The sequence below is a fragment of the Lissotriton vulgaris genome, chromosome 3_2, assembly GCF_964263255.1.
Source record: "Lissotriton vulgaris chromosome 3_2, aLisVul1.2, whole genome shotgun sequence".
Classification (NCBI taxonomy): domain Eukaryota; kingdom Metazoa; phylum Chordata; class Amphibia; order Caudata; family Salamandridae; genus Lissotriton; species Lissotriton vulgaris.
In genome coordinates, this window is record NC_141690.1 from 17,837,169 (window position 1) to 17,861,974 (window position 24,806).

The 24,806-nt window shown below is 46.2% G+C and overlaps 1 protein-coding gene across 1 annotated transcript in view; it reads right to left on the minus strand.

Annotated features, from left to right (window-relative positions):
- The window catches only part of PGM2 (phosphoglucomutase 2), a 173,923-nt gene that overhangs the window by 46,460 nt on the left and 102,657 nt on the right, over positions 1-24,806 (minus strand). Inside the window, exons 8-9 of the mRNA XM_086964608.1 lie at positions 23,765-23,894; positions 1,649-1,838 (exon numbers count right to left, since the gene is read on the minus strand). Of these exons, the coding sequence (XP_086820734.1) occupies positions 1,649-1,838; positions 23,765-23,894 (320 nt within the window). The remainder of the gene's footprint in view (positions 1-1,648; positions 1,839-23,764; positions 23,895-24,806) is intronic.

The following is a 24,806-nucleotide window of genomic DNA, read 5'->3' on the forward strand; positions in this document are numbered from 1 at the left end:
CATTTGTATAGATTAAAAACAGGAATGGGCTATAATACATCCTTGGCGAACACCCTCTGTGGAGATGATTGGGTGAGTTTCCCCCTTACTGCCATACCTTACGGCGACATTGGTATTTGTATCGATCCTTCGGAGAAAGGTTACTAGTGCTTTTTTACACCCATGTCTTCCACCATAACCCAAAATTTGTCCTGGTTAACACTATCAAAATCTCTAGATAAGTCCATGAAGGCCAGGTGAATAGCACTCTTCATGGACCTCACATGCTTACTGACAATTAGGGACAGGTTGAGACATTGTTCGGTCTCGGCCAGCCCCCTTCTAAAACCGTATCATGTGTTTGACAAGACCCCTTTGGTGGATACTCACTCTTCTAAACGTGCAAGAAGAACCCTGCCCAATACCTCTGCTGTTGCATCGATCAGTGACATGGGCCTGTAACACACCGGATCACTTCTATCACCCTTTTTATATAACACTAATTAAAAAAAGATATTTTAAACTATATTTTTGCAAACAAAATTCATGACTGATATTTTAAGATTCAATATTACTTACCTTAAATTCGATATTCTTAACATCAAAATTCTTGCTGATGATATTTGCATATCATGATATTTAAAACTTGATATTTTGTTATGGAGATTTTTTTATTTGATATTCTGTCTAAATACCCCAGTACTCACCTTCTGGATCAGGTTATTCTAAAAGAGGAGCAATGATTTGTGCCTGTGCATTGAGCATTACACCTTTAACAATCACACCCTCAACAATCAGTAACCTTGATGTGCTGGATTTCCAGAGAGAATATCACGAGATCCTAATGGACAAAGGTGACTAACAGAAGGCAGTGATCAGCTGTCAAGTGTGATTCTAAGGAGTTCAGTAGGATGCCCCAACGAGTCTCTGAAGCACTGGACACCATTCAGTTACTAAAGGAATTCACATTGTGAGACACAAATCCCCCGTAGATCATAGTTTACATGGATGAAATCAAGTCTTTTGAAAGACACTGAAAGATTATGAGAAAAGTCTCAGATTAAAATGAAACAGAAACACTGTACATAGCTTCCTGGTGGTGCATAAAAGCACTGTTGAGAATTGGAATTATAACTACTTACAAATACTTTCTAGTGTGAACTTCTGGAGTTTCAGAGACCAACATCACCCTGCATCAACTACAAGAATACACACAGCAAATGAGACTGCCTGCCTGAAATGTTTTACCTTACTATCTTACAAGCCAGCATGAGATGATGCCCAAAGTGAGGAAAGAAAAAATACACACTTTGATGGCCTGACCTAACCAGAACTTACTGAATGATGTTCAGATTCATCTGATGGGATCTCAAATTTTTTGACGTTCGTTAAATAGTTTAAATTTTCTTCTTCATCCTCTACTGTCCCACTATCTCAGCTTCTCTTTTAGGTCCTATATAATGTGAGTAAAAACACCATATTCCAACATATGGATTACCTAAAGTGGACAGGTTGATTATTGTCTACTCTTGAAAGCATAAACTGAAGATTCAGTATTCATGAACTGGAAACTATAAAAATCCAGAACTTAGCAGTACATTTGAGAATTTGTTTTCACAATGTAAAGATCTAGGTCTCGTCTTCCTGAATAAGAACATAGGATACTTACAGCCATTTTATCAGGCTGACTGCTGTCATAGCCTGTAGTCAAATCCCGAACTCCAGAAACCTCAAATCTGCCACAAGATTTTGGGTATGAATTCTTGCCTTCATAATTCCTCAGATCGTCAAATAAGCTTTTTATTGTTACAGGATTGTAGCAGATAAAATAGGATGCCTTTGTAATGTGGTAGCCATAACTGTAAAAATAATTGAAGAGAAAACATTTCAAGAAAACATTCAATGCATATTCCAATAAACATTTTGCAGACAATTGTTTAAATACTTTGAATGACTTTAGTTATAAATAAAGAACACACTAAAAAGCCTCAATTTCATTCTGTTTCTTATCGTCCCATTTCTTCAGTTTATATTGATGTAGTTCATGACTTTGTCTATTCTCATTAATAATTTGAATTTTTATCTGCTCTCTTCTCTCCAATTATGGTATTCTCACAAATCCTGTATATTCATGTATAGAAGAGATAATTTCATGTGTTATGATCAGAGTGTGGATAGTTCTCAAGCTGCTCTAAAATAAGGGCTGTTACTAGTTCACTATGTAATACTGATGCCAGCTATTAGGATCAAAGCACCAGCTTACCCATAGGAAAGTTAGATCTCTAATACAGACAAAATGGCTAAAATGAATTACATCAAATTTGGCAAAAAGTTACAACTTTAATCAGAAAGCATGCCTTTTGTTAGTTTGTGTAAATTCAGTAAACAGTCTTGAGAATTAGCTTTTAAAATGGTGGCCAAGCGGGCATGAATGGATTAATGCTGGTAAAAGGTTTGACATAACTGGGCTGTTGGGAGTCCAGATATACTCGGATTGTCCCCTTTAAAGTAGATTGGCAGATCCAGATTGTCTGGTCACAAAATGGGGGAAATGTTTTGGCAGCTATTACAGGATTTGTGTACTTGGTGACTAAGTCCTGAAAAGAAAAAAAATTAAAAGCCAGATAAGGACGTTTTGTGGACAGGCCCTTTCCTCCACGGTCATGTGGGGGACACCTCCTTCAGTCAAAATAAAAAAAAGGAAAAAATTACTTAACATGAAAACGTTTGTTCATAGAGAGCAGTACTCTAGATTCACATGCTGTGCATACTCCTACGATCTAGTGTTGGGCTCGGACGTTTTCAACTTGTTTTTGTTCAAAGAAGTTTTTCAAGTTATTAGGCATAGTGACTCCGCGGGGGGAGAGAGGGTGTGACCAAGATGGCAGCTGCATCGCCGCTTCTTAATTGAGCTCTGTACTTGGCCTGGCCAAAATCCTGAATTCTGGTGACATCCGCCCATCAGTGGGTCCCCTCTGACCGGCCTGGGCTCCAAACGGACACCCTTGAAGTGTGCACCCGCTATCCGCCTTTAGGAAGCACTCTGGTAATGGAGGTCAAGAGTAGAGTCTCGTGCAGGCTACAACAAGCTTACTTGGGGTGGCCGTCAGAGAGTGCCCAGAACGGCCTTAAAGAATGGTGCAGAGTAGCCGGTGAGTGGCTGCAAAGAGGTCGGCCCCAGGCTCTGCGCTGCTCTCTCGGGCAGGAGCCCTGCTTGCGTATGAGTACTCAGTAGGGGGGCGGGCCAACTGAATCGGAGAGACCGACTCGGTGAGCAGGTCATCCAGCTAGAGAAATGTAGAAGCCCGCCTGCTTTCGCAGAGACAATACCAGTTGAGAAGTGGACAGTAGTGATCGCGCCCCGGGGCCACTATGTGTTTCCCGAACCTACCTGGGGTTGCTTGGTGGCGACGTGGCTGTTGTGCTCCATCCCCGCAGCCATCAAAGGCCTGAAAGACTGTCAGGGGATGTGGTTCGCACTGCGGCCGAAGGCTGCAATCATCAAGGGGTGGAGCTAAGGAGGTTTGCAGTGCTGCAGCTGGACTGGGCTGCCCGGAGCATTACTTCTTGTGCCTCCAGCGTCCTTGGAGATGGTGGAGGGCCTCTGGTTGTCCCTGGTGGCCACGGAAGTCCTAAAGAGGCATGGCGACAGGGGGCAGATCCTGTACCTTTCAAGTGAGAACAAGGCCTAGGGTTTGGATATAGGACTGCTGCCCCAGCATACTGCACATACTGTGGGAAGGCAACATAGCGATAAGGGCCCAGGAGGACATCTGAAGAGGCTGCTGGGAGGTGGTACCTGCGAAAGTCTGGGAGACCGATGCTCTGAAAGGTTGAACAGCCAACATCATCCTGCTCTGATGCTCCACGTCCTGGCAGGAGTTTGAGGGCCCAAGGGGGTGCCATTACAAGCAGCAAGGACACTAAGGTGAAACAAATGGCGGCGGCTGCCCCCCGTCTTTGCTACTACTCCTCTGTGACTGGGATACCCTGCATACTCTACAGCGAGGAGTTTCCAATATGGCGCTCCAGCACAGGGATTACATCTGTGCCCAGGCAGTGATGCTGGCCAGATAGATACCCACTTGCTGTGCCCCTCTGGATGCTGAGCTACACTAACAGGGCCCCTACATAATTCTTTGCTATCAAGGCCTCCTATACTGCTGAATCCTACATACCCTCTGGACATTTTTAGGGGTTTGGGATAAATTTCACCATGGGCTCTTAAGCAAAGACCTGCAGTAACATATTGCTAAGACTGCGCTGGGATGCCCCGGGCCACTCTGTAGTTTGGACCCTCAACCTCTGCACTGATGGGGAAGCCATGAACCAAAACAGCACGGGCCTACTCTGAACCAGTAGATTGCCCTCATATTCCCTCTGTTGTGGATGAGGACGCCAACCAAGCCATTGACCCTATTCGCCTTCAACTCGACAAGATACTGGTGGCCATAGCAGACACCTAGGCCAACCAGCAACAGGATATTGGCACAGTGTCAGTTGGCCTAGGACTACTGCCAACAGAACATCACAAGCCGTCAGACTCAAGGAGGTAGAGACCTCCATAAAGGATATCCGACCTGAGTGCTCAGCGCTCCCAACCCAGGTTACAGAGCTGCAAGATAGGGTCCAGCTCCTGGAATGTTGAGCGGAAGACGCAGAGAGGTGCAACAATATACGAATAGTTTGCTGTCCTGAGGAAACGGAGAATGTCGATATGGTACCTAACCTACAGAACTGGTTGAAGTTGGAGGTGGCTCTAGGTTCACTTACTCCCTTATTTGCAGTGAAGTGGGCCCACCAGGTCCCAGCACACCCCCCGGCCCCAAGTAGGCCTCCCCGGCCGGGGGTGGCCAGGTTACTACATTACAGAAACAGAGATCTAATACTACAGAGGGCGTGTTCAGAGGGACCCTCCACAGTGGACAATGGTAAGGTCTTGGTGTTCCTGGACTTTACGGCAGAGGTGCAGATCAAAATGGTCTCCTTTCGGGAGGTTGAAAAAGCTCTATGTGACAATAGCGTCAAATACTCTCTGATGTTCCCCACCAAACTCTGGATGGTCCTTGGAGGTACCATTCACTTCTGAGAGGACCCGGAATCACTATGGTGCTGGCTGGAGGCATGTAAAGCAGGGACTGCTCTCTCAATGACACGCTCAGAACAAACGGCTTCTGGGTGGATGGTGCGAAGATGTCAGCATAGGAAGACTACGTGATGGTGCTAGAAATGGCTCATCTCCCTCTCAAACTGAAATGGAATGAGCAGCGGCGCTCCACGCGGTGGTGCACATCGTGATGGCGCACAAGCCAGCTTAAGGGGCTGGGTCTCCTTTTACAATCTGTGTAGTTTGATTCGGCATCCTCTCAGGGAGGTGACACGGGACTCCCTGTTGTGACTCCCCAGACAGTGGAAGACCTTATTTGATATCTTTTCTTGTGTATGATATTGCAACTGCGGGGTGGACAGGTCCTTTAGGGGGCGCTGGGAGAGAGGGGACGGGGCTACTGATCTACTTTTCCCCTCCTAGTGCAATACATTACTACATCATGGGGGGGTGAATGACTGCTGAGGGGACATGGGATCTGTTTATTGTATGCAGAGCTTATGCAGCACAGGCCTGGTAAATCTATCTTCGTCAGCCACTTACTGAAAGACCCTAGCTGGCTGATTTTGGGAGTTATTCACTCAGATTCTGCTTTAATATATACAGTTTGGTCGACCAGCCATTGCTGTGCTGCCCTTGGGGTGGGGAGTTTATGGTTGTGGGTTGCTCATGTTTTTCTTTTTCTCCTTTTCTTAGTTTCGTTCTGTTTGCACAGAAGCGCATTGCTATTATGGGGTAGGAGGTGGAAGTGGTTGGGGGGCTTGGGGTGGCAACAAAGATTTGATGGCTGCTGGTAACCCTACATGACAGACCACAGGCAGAGATTCTCCTTTATGTCCTGGAATATTAGAGGGATGGGATTGGCCTCCAAGAGACACAATATATTATATGAGATATTTGGGAAGGCGGGGTGCAGGTGGCTATGCCACAGGAGACACACCTAGCTGGGAGCAAAATTGATTGGTTGCAACGTAGATGGCGAGGCCAGCTGTACGCAGGCTCTTATTCGGCCAATGCCAGGGGAACCTTGATATGGATTTGGGTGGGGATCCCCTTTGAGCTTACCCGCACAGTCATAGATAAGAAAGGTAGATATTTTATTCTCAAGGGTTGATTGTGTGGGAGAGTAATAACACTGGAGAGTATCTATGCTCGAACCATAACGAGGTAGCCTTTCTTCAATCCCTCTCGACTCATATGGCGGTTCTCCTTACTGACATTTGGCTGCTGGGGGTGATTTAAATTGCGTACTGGCTGTGTTGATGGATCGCTCTATCCCCCCCACTGCAGGGAACATCGGCTCACAGGCTGGTGGATGATCTACGGGATTGGTTGGAATGTTGGGTGATAGCAGATGTCTGGAAGACTCAGCACGGGGAAGAACAAGATTACTCTTATTTATCCCATATAATAAACTCCACATCAAGATAGGCTGATTTATATATTCACACAGACTTAGCCACTCCACCACGTTTTCGGAGTGTCTATGACGCACATTGTCCGACCATAGCCCAGTCCTGCTGGGGTTCCGACCACTTGTTCCTACCTGGCATCTTAACCCATCATCACTGGAAGACACATGTTATCTTGACTCTCTGGCAGAGGTAATCTCTAACTATTTTGCTCATAATCAAGGCTTTGCTTCCTTGAGTATAGGGTAATGGGAGGCCTTTATGGTCGTGGTGTGGGGTAATTTGATTGTGTATAACAAGGGGGAGAAGGAGGAACTGAAGAACAGGTCGCCCTCCTAGGACATCATATGAAAGTAGGAGCCCACACTCCTGGGTTCCGAGACCTGTCTTGTGTTGTGGCTACTCACCAAAGTAATAAGTGGAGCCAAAAAAGAAAGAAAGCTTTCTTTCTAGAGTCCCCTCACTCACCGGGGTTTCCCCACGGTGACATGCTTCATCATTGGGGCCATCCCACTTCTCTACGAAAAGGGGCGTGCTGCGACTTGCGAATTACGTAGTAGCACTTAATTGTGAAGGACTATGTGTGGTGCAGAAGTGTGGTGCGGTGGAGTGGGTGTAAATGGTTAAAAATACCGTGCTAGTGGGCCTCAATAATTTATTCTGCTCCTAGGTTGGTATATTAAAAATGGGGTTTAACACTGTATTCCGACCTGCTATGAAGGTAGGATCAGTGTATGGTCAACATGTTTCACGCTACCCCTGGCGTTTCTTCAGGACCATACAGGGACCAGCCCTGTATATGCCACTCATATAAACCCTAAATTGGGAATTCAATCTAAGTAAAATGTTTTCACAATTTGCAACGCTGCTCAATATACAAACATGCGTGGTTCCAAATACATACGTTTTTACTTATTGATGTATGTTTTTACTCATTGATGAATATTTACGGGTGCCTAATAGCACTTCATGGTCTCTGGGGGGGCGGTGTCACTTCTATGGAAACATTGTTCCTGATCGGTAACACCGCGTAGCATTACCTAGCTGCTTCCCCGCCTGACCGCATCTTCGGATGAAAACATTTTACTTAGATTGAATCCCCAATTTAGGGTTCATTCCTATCCTGAACCTTAGAAGGTTGTACGATATATTGTAGAATCCGGAGTCCCACACCTGCACGGATGCCGTACTGATGTTCATTGATCTAGAAAAAGCGTTTGATTCTGTGCAATGGGACTTCCTGTTTGAGGTGATGATGCAAATGGGCCTTGGGGAGAACTGGGTCAAACCGCTGTACACTGTCCCGACATCTCGGGTTAAGACTGGTGCCATGATCTCCCCACAGTACAGTGTGTGTCGGGGCATGAAGCAGAGGTGCCCACTGTCCCCGCAGCAATTTACCCTGGCCATAGAGCCTCTCGCAGAACTCTTTTGATGAGTAGGCAGGGGCTCAGGAGTGGTTGTTGGGGGGTGCCAACATATTTCCCTCTATGCAGAAGACATCCTCGTTGTAAGAGCAAGGGAACTTCTGGGACAATTTGAGGGAGTGTCTGGCCTCTGGATCAACAGGGCCAAGACACGTGTTCTTTCCAATATTTGGGAGTCCAGATCTTCCACTCCCTGAAGGACCTCTGAGAGGGCAATTGGGGAAGGCTCTTCGGTCTCTGAGGGCCAGCGTTAATTTTTGTCGCCCCCTTCAACTGCCCATTATGGCTTGGATATCAGTATCCAAGATGGTCATGCTCCCACGGCTCCTTTAAACAACTAGACACTCTGCTATGAGACCTAGTATGCATTGAGGGCAGTCATTGCGGTACTGTCCTTCAGTGCCCCCTCCTTAGTTGGGAGGCTTGGGTGCCCCAGATTTTGAGTAATATTTCCTGGCCTCTCAACTTCACTGGATCACGATGTGGCTTGATGGGCCAAATCAGGACGAGCCGGTGGAGGTTGGACTGTCGGCCCACATGGAAAACCTACTGGTGAAATTCATTTGCCCAGCAGTGGTGGTCTCATACCCCTGGATAATGTTAACTGTGGCACTGCAATGTTGGCGCTGTTGTGTCCTGAGAACCACGGGGACACCTTTGTATGCCCCGTCGCTGTCAGGAGTTGGACTCCCTCATGTTGAACTCCTCTCCTGCTTTACCACTGGCCAACTATCTGCCTAGATATATACCGGGCTAGTGATGGCTGAAGACTACTACCAGCATGGCACATTATTGCCCCCTGGAAGATCTGACTGCTCATTGTGATTTGCCATCAGGCTGATTGCTTATGTATGAAGCACTGACCCGGTCATTTTGGGACCTGTGGGCAGGGCAAACGAGAGGAACCTGGGATTAATGCAGTCCTACAGTTGCTGATCTCAATATGCGTCACCAGACTCCTGGTGACCTGGTTTTTTGGCCATTTATCTTCTCTGTGGGAAAGATGGGTAAGGATCCTGCAGCTTGATTTGATGGACTTGGAGTGGTGCAAGATACTGGCTTACCCAAAAGAAAATCTCTTGGAACACAAGGCTGAAATACATGCAATTTAATTATGTCCACATGACGTATCGGACACTGCACACAATCCAGAAACACTACGGGGGTGAGTCCCGACCCTGTCCAAGATGCAACAGTTGGATGTTGATTTCATTCATATGGTTTGGTACTGCCCCAGCTGTGCCACTTCTGGGATGAGATGCTAGCTGCTGTGGACTCTGCGCTTGGGCTGTCTCTCACCCTGTCCATTAGAGGCCTGGGTCCGGGGGCTATTTCCTAGACAAAATGCAAGCAAGGTGGGCAAAAGCTTTGTAGATCTGGCCTTCACACTAGCTAAGAGGCACACAGCCAGATCATGAAAGTCTTTGGCTCGACCTGGGGTGGAATCTTGGAGGTCTGGAGTGACCAATAAGCACAGCCAGAGAAGCAGGTGTTGGTCAGGGAGGAGGCTCAAGAGGTGAGGCGACAGCCTATAGCAGATTTATGAACCGGGATTTTAGTTTCTTGGGAGCACCCAGAATATGACTTGGGGGATGGAGACCCAGAGATAAGCTACAGCTCATCAGAGGGAGGGGAAGCGGGTGTGGTAAGAGAACAAATGGGGGAAATGGCTGCATAGTGTATTGAGTGGGCCTTTGGTGGCCCTGACCATGGTTCCTTACACCTGTGTTTTGAATGGGGGGAGTGCTGGTCCCTTCGCCTCTTGCCCAGGATTGATGGTGCGGTACTGACTGGAGTGGTCTGCCTTGGTAACACCCGAGAAGAGCTGCCCAGAGGTGATATCCTGATTTGCCCCCTCTATCCCTGACCCACCAAATGACAGTTATTTCCTACTCAGACTGCTCATCAGCGGCGGGGGCCCAGTTGGGTCACTTCCTTGTGCGTACATAATTTGTTTATGTATATCTCTACTTTTTCCTTACCCCTCTCCCAACTGTTATACCACTGGCTATCCTTGTCTAGTATTTTTTCCGATACAGCCATGATTAGTGACTCCCCTTTGTAAAAGCAAGGGGATATTGTTTGTAAACAGTAATAGCGTGAATTGCTTGTTGCACCTGATAAGACTGGTATAAATGGATTAATGCTGGAAGTGACCTATATCTACTACTTACATGTTTTTTTTAATATTGTCACAATGTTGTATTTTGCAATAGATTGAAAATGGCAATAAACAAAAGTAAAAATAAAAAAAGGCATAGTGACTCCACCCTCACTTGGCAAAGTGCATGGGCATGAGCTTCATTGTTAGAGGGTTTTTGGCACAGCGGGTGAGCGCACTAATGGAGAATTATGTAGGACACTTTGATGCACATTTGTGACAGGGTATAACAAACTTAAATATATAAAAGAAAAGGAGAAAATCCGTAGCAGACATTGGCTCCCAACGAGGCAGGTGAGCACATGTGAATGTACAGCACCACAATGCTAGAAACAGATGCTTACAGGGTACGTAACGTCTTTCGTTCATTTAATGTGCTGCTGTAGGCACACATGCTCTGCATAAACTGTAAAGCAGTACTTCTTTAAGCGGTGATCAACCAGTAGATAGTGGAGATGCTTGAAACAAAGTCCTGAAGACAGTCTGAGGAACTCTATGTTTTTGGAAAGCTATGACTTGCACATACAAGATCTTAGTAAATCTGAGTGGAGTGGAACATGTAGCTGTCTTGCAAGTGTCAGCAATAGGGATGTTACTTATGAGAGTTATAGTGGCCACTTTCTTACGGGTCGAATGTGGTATTGGTGGCGCAGGCAATGTTCTCTTGAATTTGAGGTAGCGGTTTTGGTTGCACTTGACAGTTCACCTGGCTATATTCACCTTTGACAGAGTGTGACATTTGTGAGGCTTACCAAGGTCTTACATCAAGGCTGTGAAGTGCCCTTTCTGCTAGTGCTGGAGAAGTGTGGCTCAGGGGTTAGAGGCGGCAGACCCGGAAGCTGAGATCGGCCTTGGACCAGGGTTCAATTCCCCGCCTCGGCGGGTCTTGGGCTCAAAATTCCACGGTCTCGATAATTCTCGCTCCGGTGCCTTCTCGACTCACGGGTTCACGCTCTGCGACTCTGGGCAATAGCTTGCTTAATCTCCACAACGGCCCCTCGCGGCGGGATGCCTGGCTTTCACCTTGTGGATACCCTGCTGGGGCCTCTCACAGGGGAATACCAGGACGGGTTCCCTAGGCAAGTGCCAGGATGCCCTTTGTGGTGACAGGTCGCGCTATATAAGTATACCTACATTTACATTTACATTTACATTTACATCAAGTCTGGTTAAGGGAAAATATAGGGAGCTCTATAGTTTGGTTGAGGTGGAAGGGGGGTATGACCATTGGGAGAAATGTGGGATTGGTCTTAACACCTTGGCTGCTTTGACTTTTCCCCTCCTGTGCTGCAACCCATGATTTACCATTGTTCATGACGAGCTCAGCTCGTCATAAGCACAGCTCCACTGTGCCTCTGAACGAGCTGAGCTCGTCATGAGCATGGAAGGGGTTAAGGATGAATATGTTATTATGGACCTGAAAGAAAGGCCCTTCCAAGGTGAATGGCTGCAGCTCACTAACACGTTTTAGGGTTGTAATGATACAAGGAAGGCAATCATTCAAGAGAGAAACTGTACGGGACGAGTGTAGTGCTAGGAGGGCCCATAAGTCTGGTAAGAACTACATTAAGGTTCCAGACCTGGGCAGGAGTAACTCTAGGTGGGATGACCTGTTTAAGACCCACCATGAAAAACGTGACGACAGGGATCCTAAACAAAGAACAGTATTTCCTGTTCTGCATGTAGGCTGAAACGTGAAGGCATATTAAGGTGTAGGCTATACATGACTTCTGTAGGTGAAAGACGTAGCAGAGAATATTGTGAACTGCAGGTTTGAGAAAGTCCAAGCATTTTGAAATGCAACAGTGTACAAACCTTTCCCATGTGGCAGTATCACAGGCATACATAGTGGGCCTGCATGCTTCTTTGAGACTGTCCATGCATTCTTGAGGCATATGGAGGTAACCTAGGATCCCCAGGAGTCAAACTGCTAGATTGAGCCGTCTGGGCTCAGGAGTCTGGTCTTGCCTTGATCCAGAATGTGAAAGTCCAGCATGTTGGACTTTCTCATGGGGTAAGACAGACATCTTGAGAAGGATTGAGAAACAGGCGGTCTGGTTCATGTGGGAGCCTCTAGGATGAGAGTGAGGGTGGTTTGCCAAAACTTCTGATTCACATACAGAAGGAGTGAGAGAGGAGGAAAAGCGTAGGTAAAGATCCCTGACCAGTTCATCCATAGAGCATTGCCCATGAACTGAGTGTGTGGTAATCTAGAGGCTAAGTTTTGACATTTTGCATTGTGTGCTGTGGCAAAGAGGTCAATCTCCGATATCACCCAGCAACAGCAGTATTGGAGTAGGACTGGGTGGAGTTCTCACTCATGGACTTGTTGCTGCATCCTTCTGAGCAGGTCTGCCAAGCTGTTGTCCTCTCCCAAAGGTACTCCACCAGGAGTTGTATCTAAAAGTTTATCGCTCAACTCCAAATACTCTTCACTAGTTCAGATAACTGTGAGGAGTGTGTGCTGCTTTGCTTCTGTAGGGAATACATTGCGGTCATGTGGTCTGTCTTTACGATGGCCACATTGTGTCAGATGATGTGAAGGAAGGCTCTGTGAGATAGCTCAAGGGCTAGAAGCTCCTGGTGGTGGTTGTGGAGGCTCTGCTGTAGGGGTGACCAGGATCCTGGGCAGTTTGGGCTGGACTGTGCCCATGAGGCACAGGGGTCAAGTCTGATTTGCATATTCCCAGGCCTAAACTGATGTGGCATGGTGAGAAAAAGAATGATGGATTTAACCTAGATCTCTTGACTGGGGGTGAATGTTTTGATTTGTTCTGCATTCCATCCATCAATTGTGTGTCTTTTGCTTTCTCGCCCTAAGTGCGCATGGTATGCCCAGACATGGGTCTCGGGCTCACTGTGCTACTGTATTCAAGCTATCCTGGCTGATGAGGGATAAATCCCCGAAACCGGTCCAAGGATGCTTGTTTCCAGTCCAGGGAGGATCCGGCTTGGCAGTTCGGGCTGGACTGCTCCCATGAGGCACAGGGTCAAGACTGATTTGCAAATGCCCTAGTCAAAACTGGGGTGGCATGGTGAGCAAAAGAATGATGGATTTAACCCAGATCTCTCGACTGGGGGTGAATGTTTTGATTTGTTCTGCATTCTGTACATCAATTGTGTGTCTTTTGCTACTTTAGAAAGAGTGAGCATGGCCTTTTTGTGGCTTGGAGAAAGAGTTGTGTTTTGCAGTAAGGTTTTGTTCAGTCAGTGTAATACATGAGGGCTCTTTTTACATCTTGCATGTGGAGAGCCCTCTACGAAAATGACACCAGATGTGGTAAGAACACAGGAAGTTCTATGGTCTAGTTGAGGTGCAAAGACGAGATCACCTTGGGGAGACATTTGGGGTTTGTCTCATATATTTGCATGAACTTGGAAGAAGGGTTCATGAAGACAAGGGCCTAAAGGTCACTGACATGCCCGAGGGAGGTGATGGCCACTAGGAAGTATACCTTCCCGGAGAGATACTGTAAAGGACATGAGTGAAGTGTTTTTAAAGGAGGGCCCATAAGTCTTGTGAGAACTAAATTCAGAGCAACAAAAGCTGGTGTCCAGTTGGTACCCCAGTCCCAGGGTGCACAGCCTTTAATGTCGGCCAGCAGGCCATTGTATTTCAGCATCAATCTTGTTGTATTTATTTTAATCCATCTTAAACAAAAAGTGCATGCTCAAGTCTTCCGTGTTTTTATTTGCAGCACAGTGATTACAGTGCAAAAGTTATTTAAAACGTAATTCCGTCGCTTTGTGCAATGATGATGTCATCCAAACTCAGAAAAACCAATGCATTTCAGGGGAGCCACATTCATCAGGGTCTTGATGTGGGGTTATATGATGTCAATTATTTTTCACAAACCTTTGTGGTTTCACTGGTGACACAATCTATTGCTGCATCGCAGCTTGATCTTTTTAAAACAATGTTATACTGACTGTGTTGGATGAAAGAAGATGTTGCTTTCAGGGCATACACACTTTATACCTGATGAAGGGACAGAGCACGAATCAGGAGCTGCAGGCCAAAGGTTTTGTCTTGAGAAGGTTCACAGAAAGTGCTCAAATATTTCAAAAGAAACTGATCAAACAGGGGGTGAATTCCATTATTTACATGTTATTGTGAAACTATAATTAGATTCCATTTGGGGGCTGGTGACACCTTGGATGAAATCCCTCGTTAGCGCCTCCATGTGGGTCTTTATAACTGAAACTCTAAAGAGTGTAGTGTGTTCTCTGTTATGAAGGTAGGCAGAGACAGAGGTCAAGTGAAGCCTGAAAGAGGTATAATCAAGGCCTTCCTTTTGCAGGTGAAGCAGGTAACACACAATATCTTGGACCGCTACCATAAGCGGGTGGATGTGCCTGGGAGTTCAATAGTGCACAAACCATTACCATTTAGCTGCGCAGCAGGCTCTTCTTGTAGGCGTACATGCTTCCTTGAGGATAATCAAACTCTCTTGAGGTAAGCTGAGGTTGCTAAATTCTAAGACCTCAGGAGCCAGTTTTCAAGACTCAGCTGCTTGAGGTTTGGGTGCCAGAATGTACCCTGGCTCTGCGTGAGAAGAGTGGTAAACCAGGGCTGTCTGGCAAAAGTTGGTGCCACTAGGATGACAGTGAGGGATGTTTGCCAAAGCTTACCAAAACGAACAGAAGAAATAGGAGAGGCAGAAAAGCGAAGGCAAATATCCATAACTAATTCATTCATAAAGCATTGCTGATGGACTGTGGGTGTGAATACTGGAGGTGAAGCTTGGGTATTTTGCATTTTCAGTGGTAGCAAAAAGGTGTACGTCATGGAACCTCACTGCCGTAAGTACAATAGGGGGTACAAAAGGGGTTGGTACAATAAGGTAAGTAACGCAAGTACAATAGGAGGACTTGCGGGTGGAGTTCCCACTCGTATACTTATTGTTGCATTCTGCTGAGCAGGTCTGCAAGGTCGTTGTCCACTCCAGGCAGGTATACTGCTAGGAATGGATTTTGGGCTGGATCGGCCATGGGCAGATTCTCTGAGCAAATGCAAACAACTGTGATGAGCGAGTTTCACCCTGTTTCTGTAGATAACACATTTCTGTCATGTGGTCTGTACAATAAGGACCACCTTGTGCTGAACATGAATGAGGATCGACTTGCGTGCTAGCTGGACAGCCAGTGGTTCCAGGTAGTTAATGCTGAGACCCCGCTGATGGGGTATCAATGTGCCCTTCACTGTCAAGTTCTTGAAGTGTGCTCCCCACCCAGTTAGGGAGCATCTGTTGTGATGGTCACCTGTGATACTGAGTCGAGAAAGGGCCTGTATTGTAACAGATTAGTGGTGTTCCACCAATGCAGAGAGCGATGAGAGCGGCTCCCGATCAACACTAGATCCTCCCAGCAACCCTCCGCTTGTGACTACTGTGCTGCTAGGCATTCCTGCAACAGGTGCATGTGTAACCTGGCCTAGGAAACTATGGTGATGCAGGAAACTATCATGCCAAGGAGATGATGATAGTGCATATTGTTAGTTGGTGAAATGGCTGAAAAAGAGAGCAATGTTTGCAAAGCCTGGATGCATGCCTTACTGGGGTAAGCTTTCTCAGTGACTGAGTTGAGGACTTCTCCCAGAAAGGGCTGAATTTGGAGGCGCTGGAGATGGGATTTACCTATGTGGATGGTGAAACCCAGATTGTGCAACAGGTCAATGGTGCACTGAGTATGCGCCAGAAACAGCGGTTGGGTTGCACTCTTGATCAGCCAGTCATCTAGATAAGGGAAGACCTGGATGTCGTTCCTCCAGAGATGAGCTGCAACCATGGTCAGACATTTTGTGAACACCGGGGGTGAGGAAGGGTGGTGGTTTCCCCGAAGGGCAGCACTTTAAACTTGCAATGCTGACCACTTAATGCAAGAAAGAGGTACACACAATGTGCAGGGTGAATTGAGATGTGGAAATAGGGGTCCTGGAGGTGAAGGGCGGTCTTGAAGTTGCCTTGCTGTAGTACAGGGATGACATCTCAGAGTGTTATTATGTGGAAGTGCTCTGACAGGATGTATTCATTGAGGGGTCTGAGATTGAGTGTGGATCTAAGGGACCAGTCCTTCTTGGGAATGAGAAAAAACAAAGAGTACATTTACTTGCCATGTTGGTGGAGTGCCCCTTTGTCAATGTGTGCATCTACTTTTGCCTGGAGGAGGTGCTGCAGATTTCAGAAGACTGTGTGTCCACGAGATGGGGATGAGGTGAGTTCTTGGCAGTATCCCTGCTTTATGACAGACATAACCCACTGTTCGGGGGTGATCTCGCACCAACTGGTGAGAAGCCACTGAAATCTCCCCCCAACATGTGTAGTGTGAATGGGGGAAGGGAGAAGGAGTCACTGTTTAAGGTGGCACAGTACCTCTAGAGTTATCAGTTTTGTTAACCTCCCCTAGTGAAACCCTGGGAAGGTGTCTGTTGGGGCTGCTGCCTCAGATAGGAGGTAGATGTTTCGGTTGAGGTGGTTTTGGAGCCCACTCTAGAGCTAGACCTTCAAATGAACCCTTGTGGAGAAGGCGTCTGAAGGGCTTCCATTGCCTTTGCGGAGTCTGTGTCCATTTTGATTTTTTTGGGCATCTCATGCGGTCCAAAGAGGGGCTCCCCATCAAAGGGCAGGTTCCGGAGATGCTGTTGTAACCCTGGTTTAAAGCCAGGTGTGTTTTCGAATCAGGACACTAGAGATCTACGGGGTCAACTGCATCCAGGATGGTGCTAGATATGAGCGTCTCTTCTGAGACAAACTTGCATCTCCGCTTTCTGCACTCATCTGGGAAATGCTGAAGGAGGTCTTGCATCTCATCCCAGTGATAATGATCACAGCGCGAGAGTAGGCCAGTGGAGATGGGAATCCTCGAGTCGTTTGAAGATTAGGCAGCAATATGTTTGTTTGCTGCATCCAATGTCCTACTCTCTTAACTCGGCAGAAGGGCATCGGCAGTGCCCTATGCATTACCTACTTTTTGCGCTGTATGTACCATTAGGAAGTCAGTTGGTGTTAGCCCCAAATATACAGTGGAAGAGAGGGTTAAGCCTTGTATTTATTTTTGGATGAAACCTGGGGGTTACCACCCTAGTCCTGACACGGTATTTAGAGGCATCAGGCACTGTTTTCTACATGCCTTTAAGCATGGGGAGACACTGCACTGAATTTTGGGTGAGGAGAGTGTCTGCCCAGGAAGTCCTTACCTTTGTGAAACTCTACCTTGTAGAAGGCTTCCGCTCTTCCTATAACTTTGTGGTTGGTGGTATCATCGGGGTACGCTGGCTTCGCGTGGTAGTGGCCTAGGTCGGTGTCTGCATGGATCACCTCCTTGCCCTGAGTCAAATGGTGCCTCATATTGATCAAGGAGATACACTGGGCAACCCCACCACCCCCCATAACAGGAGCGTAGAGATCCCTCTGGTGAGTGGTCAGTGATGGAGGAGGAGGACGATGAAGTGCAGGATGCCGAGGTGGTGCTAGGCTAGTGCCTCTGTCTCAATGTTTCCTGAACTTAAGTGTAGCAAGGGGTACCTGTGCAAGGTCCTTCTCAAAGTTTCTTTTCTGTTTACAGGATGGAAAGTACTATTACCTTCAGGGGCAGCCTCGTAATAATTCTTCCTGTCTGAGGGTGGATGGTGAAGCACCGTTTCTTCACTGACAATAGGGTCTTGAAGTGGTGAACGTTTCGACCGCGATGAAGGTTTTCGGAAGTTGTGTGCTGAGTGGCTCTTCAGCGCCAAAGCAGGATGGGGTGCCGGTTTCGAAGGCACTGTTGGCGCTGAGGGCAGGTGCTGGAAAGACTGCTTTAACACCAATGGTTGGCTTGAACTTGGCTCCAAGACCTTTGTTCCAAGTGGACTATGGTCTTCTGGTGGATGCGGACCAAAATCTAGACACAGTATTTGGGGCTTAACGCCCAACTCTCAACAGCCTGTTGTGGCAATGAAGAGGGGTAATGGTATTAACAGTCAACGTCTTCTGCTGAACGAAAGGCAGGTCCTCTGGCTTAGAACCAGATTGTGAGCTTAGTTCTGGGCTGAAGCCCAGAGCCTGTTGGCCTGAAGTCTCTGGCTGTGGTTCCCCTGCAACATTCTGGTCACCGAAGAGATCAGGGTTGTCATCTTCCTGATGGTGCGTCATGGTATGTTGAGCTAGGTGTTGATCTCGATGGTAACCGCTTGGGGGTTTTTTTGATCTGAAGGAGAGGCATGAAGTGCAGGATGCATCGTTGTGCTCCGATGAGAAACATGAATTGCAGACCTGATGATAATCTAACCAGGAGCATCACAGATGGCACTGTGGACAGTACAAGAAAGGTGTTCTTTCCATTAGAGAGTCTGCATTTTCCTTGAAGAGGCTGAGGAGAAGGCCCCAAAAGGAGACAAATGCCCCCCGATGAGGGCACCAGAAGGAACTCGGATGGCAAAGTCAAGTAACCAGACAAGGCTGCAGAAGATTGACTCAAAAGGATCAGGTGGAAGAACCGTGAGGTACCGGTGCCGAACAGTGAAGGGCATCACCTGAAGCTTAGGAAGGCACGTCCAAACCCAAAGGCAAAAATAAACAATCAAACAATGGTTCTAATGTCCATGCCCATTACCAGCAATAGGTAGAGTCACCATACTTCGTTCTTCGAAGAACACTAGATGGAAGGAGTATGCACAGCAGGTGCATCTACAGCTACACGTACCAAGCATGTATACACACACAACCTCCCCCATCCTTTTTGGCACTGAGTAACCCTCAGAATATCCACTATCCCACTATCGAGGTTAGTAGTAAATCATGCCTTGGGCATGATTCCAAAATTTTAAATCTTGTGGTAATAATGAATTAGAAATTTGACCCTTGAACAGGAAGTGTAAGATGCTCTCTAAAAGGTATTCCATCAAGGTTACAAACTCCGCAGAAATTTACATTAGTGTTAGCCTCCAACTAGGAAGCCGTATAGGTCTGATATACAGGATAAATGCCAGAGCTTGTGGAAGGTATTCTTAAGCCTTTTACAACAGAAGGAGATTTATCTGAATACCAGCTGCAAGCCCAGCTGGGTTGTAAACAGCAGTATGAATCAACATTGTTGTATTCCGACTTTGACGCAGATGTCATCTGTGCCTATATTTTTAAGAACTGTGAAAGTGTCGTCTTTCAGTTACAGACATCAACAAAACCCCCAGTGCAACATCAGTCTGGAACAGGTGTCTTTTTCAAGCTCATATAACATCCATAACTCACATTAAGTGGTCTATATGGACTTATTTTTAATGTCAAAACATTTTGCCGGTAACATTACAAATTCCATCTTAGATAAGATATAATATATAGGGACTACCACTTGATCACTTAGGAGAGAAACTTCACCCAAGGCACAGATGAGCACAGTACCAGATTCTCTCCCAGCAGAGGAAGCCTCCAGTAGGACTCCCAGAGGCTCTGAGAAACATGCCATTTTGCATCCACACACTGGTGCCAGGATTGTATTGTCTCCTAGCTCTTGTCCTTATGCTCAAAATAGCGTGCAAGCTATTCCAAACAGACAACAAACTCTGTTGTCCAGTTATGCGTACCACCTCTGAAAGCTCAGGATTTTTATTTAATAATCAGCTAGAACCAGTAGAACAACACTTTAAGTGAGGGTGTAAGGGCTATAAATTGTGATATGATTTTTCCCTATTTTCAATGTTATTAAAAAGCTTAGCAGCTTTTTATTATTTTCTGTGATGTTATCAACCTTAAGTGGCACCTGGGCACCTAGTTTGCCACTATCACTGGCCTCCAGTTATTGCTCGTTTTAGCAGGATCCAGTTACAGTCTTTTGGCCAAGTCACACGCCGCTGGCTACGGTTTTCCCACCCGGATTTTTCCCAATCAATGTTCTGCCTGCCAACAGAAGCCCCGCCTACCTCAGGACCTACTTGATGCAGGCAGAAGAGTGACTGCATCAGTAGGCACCTGGGCACCTAGCTTGCCACTTTCTAGTGGCCTCCAGTTCTTGCTTGTTTCAGCCTGATCCAGTTACTGCCTTTTGACCATGTGACACCGTCACTGCCTGGGTTTTCCTGTCCCAGGTTTTTCCTGAACATCGTTCTTCCCGCCAATAGAAGGAAACCCTTGCCTACTGAATCCCGCCCCAAGCAGAATTCTGCTAGTATATCGCAGACTTCATCGCTACCCTCTCCATCAGATCAACCAACGACATTGTTGTAACATCCTCCCCAGGGACCTCAATTTCTACCTGGAAGACACCAGAGACCCTAACTCTATGGTCCTCCCCGACAACCTCAGCAACCCCCAACTCATCCAGCTCGTCCAAGAACCAACCCCCATAACAGTCCACACCCTTGACCCTATTATCTCCTCCAACAGGATCACCACCATCCACACAAGCCTGCTAACCTGGTCAGACCACTACACCATAAATTTCAACATACCCACTCACCAACCCACCCCACTATAAAAACGCAAAGAACCATCATGACACTGGGGCAAAATATCCAAAGAAAACTGGACCAAGACCCAATCACAATGGGTACCTCGACACCAAGCTCTTTAATACATGGCTCTCTAACTGTGCCAACTGCACCACTCCCACCCAAAACAAGACCCACATAAACAACAAATGACCCAGCTGGTACATGAACGACCTCAGAGTCCAAGCACCACGGCAAATAACTCGAGAGAAAATGAGAGACTTGACAATAATGCCACTGCAAGATCCACAAACTATGCCGTCCTCAACCTCTACTACAAACCATTACAAGATGCATGGAAAAAAGACAACTGTAACAACGGCAGAGAGCTCTTCACCATTGTCAAGGAGTTCTCCAATCCTGCAGCTGCCAACAATATATCACATCCCAACCACTCTGCAACAACTTCTCAAACTTCTTAAAATAGAAGATTGCCAAGATCAATAACATATTTGACCCACAGCATACCAAAATGAACTCACCTGAACAGCTGGACACCTCCTTCATTGCCAAACAGCAACTGACCAACTGGAAGCCCCTCTCGAATGAAGAAACCACTGCCCTGATGATTATTATCCACTCAGGAGCCCCCTCAGATCCTTGCCCCTCTTCATTTACAACCTTGGAAAAACCATCATCCCGAGCTCTCAGTGATATCATCAAGACCTCCATTAACACAGCCACCTTCCCATCTTCCTGGAAAAATGCAGAAGTCAACACCCTATTGAAGAAACCAATAGTGTACCAAACACCCTGAGCAGCTGCAGACCCAACTCGCGCCTGGCTCTTCCAGCTAAAGTAATTGAAAAATATATCAATTCCCAACTTGCAGCCGACCTAGAACACCATCAACTCCTAGACAGCTCTCAATCAGGCTTTTCCACCAGGCACAGAGAGTGCTCTTTGCGGCCACTGATGAGATCCGAAGCATCCTCGACAGAGGAGAAATGGCACCACTCATCCTCCTTAACCTCTCCACAGCTTTGGATATGGTCTCCCATAAGTTACTCATCAGAAAGCTTCAGCATGTGGGTATATGCGGACTGGCCCTCAAGTGGATATCCTCCTTTCTCACAAACAGAACTCATTGAGTTAGACTTCTCACTACACCTCAGAACACAAGATACTCACCTGCAGAGTCCCTCAAGGGTCACCTCTAAGCCCAACACTTCAAAATTTACATGACGCCAGCGGCCGGCCCTGGTGGTTGTAGGCCCATATTTGTAACTGGTTGAAGTAACCATAAAGGTTTTCCAAACAAAAAAAAAAAAATTACATGACGCCCCTCCTGGACGTTGTCAGAGCCCCTGGCATCAACATAGTAACTTACACTGATGACACACAGCTCATTGTCTCTCCTACCGACTTAACCAGCAGAGGCAAAGACAATGTTGCCAATTTCATGAGCAATGTCGCGCACTGGATGAAAAACAACTGCAGCTCAACACAGACAAAACCAAAAAGTCTTTATCTTTGGCAACAAACATTCCATCCTGGGATGCCTCTTGGTGGCTCTCAGAACTTGGATCCCCACAAACACTGCTGACCATGCCAAGAACCTTGGGATCATTCTGGACACCAACCTCTCCATGGGCAGTCAGATCAAAGCCGTTTTATCATGTTTCCACATCCTGCAGATGCTATGCAAGATTTTTCACGTGGATCCCACTGAAAATCAGACGGTCACCCAAGCTCTTATCACAAGATGACTTGACTACAGAAACACCCTCTATATCAGAATCCCAGCCCATGTCCAATGCCGGCTCCAAACCACCCAGAACGTCCCGGCCAGACTCTTCCTGAGCAACCTGCGAAATAACCACATATCTCCACACCTCAACAATCTCCACTGGCTCCTAATTCAGTAAATATGCAAGTTCAAGCTACTCACTCATGCTTACAAAGCTCTTCACAACACCGGTCCAGCTTACCTCAACCACTGCCTCAACTTCTACCAACCCATCAGAAATATTTGATCTGCAACCCAGGCAAAAGCATACCTCCCTCACATCAAGAAGACCACAAGCGGAGGACGCTACTTCTCACACCTTGAAGCCAAGACATGGAACTACCTCCCAAAACACCTCAGAACCTCCCCCTTCCTCATGGACTTCTGAAGAAGCCTCAAGACATGGATCTTCCAGAAGAAACAGGCATGATGTCCTCCTCCCCACTCAGGCCTGCCCAACTCAGCACCTGGATACCCTCACAGGTTATTAGCCACGCTCTACAAATTCACACAACATAATGTGCACTAGATCTCAACATTGTAAAACAACTATTTTATAATAAATATTTTGAAATGCATATTCTGTTTCTAGTGATCTTGATTGTGTAAATCATTAATGAACAATTGTTTGGATTACAACTGCACCCTGTTAGTAACCCAAAAGCATTGACACCACCTCATTCTGTGGGGCTACAATAACATGTCTCTCACATTCAGTCTTGGTGAATTGGACTAAGGTCACTCGTGTCACCAGTGGGTGTGACAACAAACCTTGTAGAGCTGAGCCAGAGACTCATTTTACGCAACACACTCCACTGGCTCCCTAGTCATAAACTAGCACATTTCAAACTCTTCACTCACACTTACAAAGCAGCATACAACACTGGCTCTGCCTCCCTTAATAGCTGTATGTCCTTTCACAAATCAACCAGACACCGCCTCTCAGCTGGACTCTTACTTGCACTCTCCCTATTGCATATGCAGAAACATATCTCACAGGCGGGCCTTGACATACATTGCTCTTAAATAGTGGAACAACCTACCAGTATACCACAGGGCCTTCTATTCAATACTTGAGGTCCGCAAGAAGCTGAAGACTTGACTCTTTGAATAGCCCCTCCTGCCTCCCCAAGGCTTATCCACACCTACTGAGTGCGAGGATACCCTACCAGGTGATAGCAGGCATTACAAATCCTCATAACATATAACAGTCAAGCCGGTATGGGGAAGACATGTCACACAACATTGCATACAAAGCAGCATCCTTTGACGGCTTAAGATATGATGCAGAAAATCAGTCTCAACCCATATATACTTTGTGACTAAGGTTGCAGAACCCAAGAGACACAGCTGTTCTTCTTTGACGACTCCTACAGAGCAACTGGAGACGATGGATCATAAAAGCAATTTGCATTTTTCTTAAAACACTGTCAATTTTGCTCTGCTCAATGTGCTTTAGTTTATGTAGCCACTTCAACATTACTCACTCATTGTAGATGGCCCTTAGTTGTTGATTCAAGGTCATATTCTTTGTTGCTAGGTAACAAGCAAGTTCTGCAGTGATAGCAGCAGCACTAACCCCATCTTTATCCAGGACAAAAGGGCAACACATATACCCTAAAAATAAATAATTAAAATTAGTGCAGAACAGAGCATGTCCAATAAAAAGTATATTTGACATTTTCGCCTTACCTCTTACGATAATAACATTTGTAGAAATGTTAATTATGAATAATAATAATGCTCTTTCGGAATAATGGGTTGCATACTGTTCGGGCGCGATTAAAAATTACATTACATTACACAATTTTAAAAGTGAATGTAACTTTGACACATTTCTTTTTCAATGGTTAGTTTAGTTTTTGAGGCAACATAGGTTTGTCTACAGAGGCAAAATATGATATTGTGCACCAGCAATCAGATCTGATCCGTGTACTAAAATGGGTGCAAAATAAAACTATTCGTAGAACATTAGGAGTTTTCACAAACTGGTCCAACAGATAAGTAGAACAAACATTGAAATTTTTAAACAGTGCTGGGGAAGGTCAGATTCTTGGGGTAGACTGAAACCTGTTTGAGCTTTCAGGATAACTAAAGAGTGTGGAGACTAGTGGAGCAGTTATGATAAGACAATCCAGCTCTCATTTGGGCAAAACATTTTCTGTATTGCTACCCTATTTTTCAATTTAGAACCGATCTCTACTCGATAGCATCCACCCAGGGTGTCCAATGGACCTAAAGGATTGATTCAGTTCCCGGAATATGTTATGTTATGTTATGTTATTCTCTTTTATATAGCGCTCGAATCACCTGGGGGCATCTTGGCGCTTCACTCTAAATCAACTCCAAGGGAGGACCGCACAAGGAACAGGGACGGGTTTAATACAGGAAAGCTTTTAAATGTTTTCTAAAAATAAGGTAGGAGAGGGTTTCTCATAGAGAGAGTGGAAGGCTGTTCCAATATTTGGGGGGAATATACAAGAATGCCATGCCTCCGGATCTAAGGAGTCTAATGCGGGGCACCAGAAG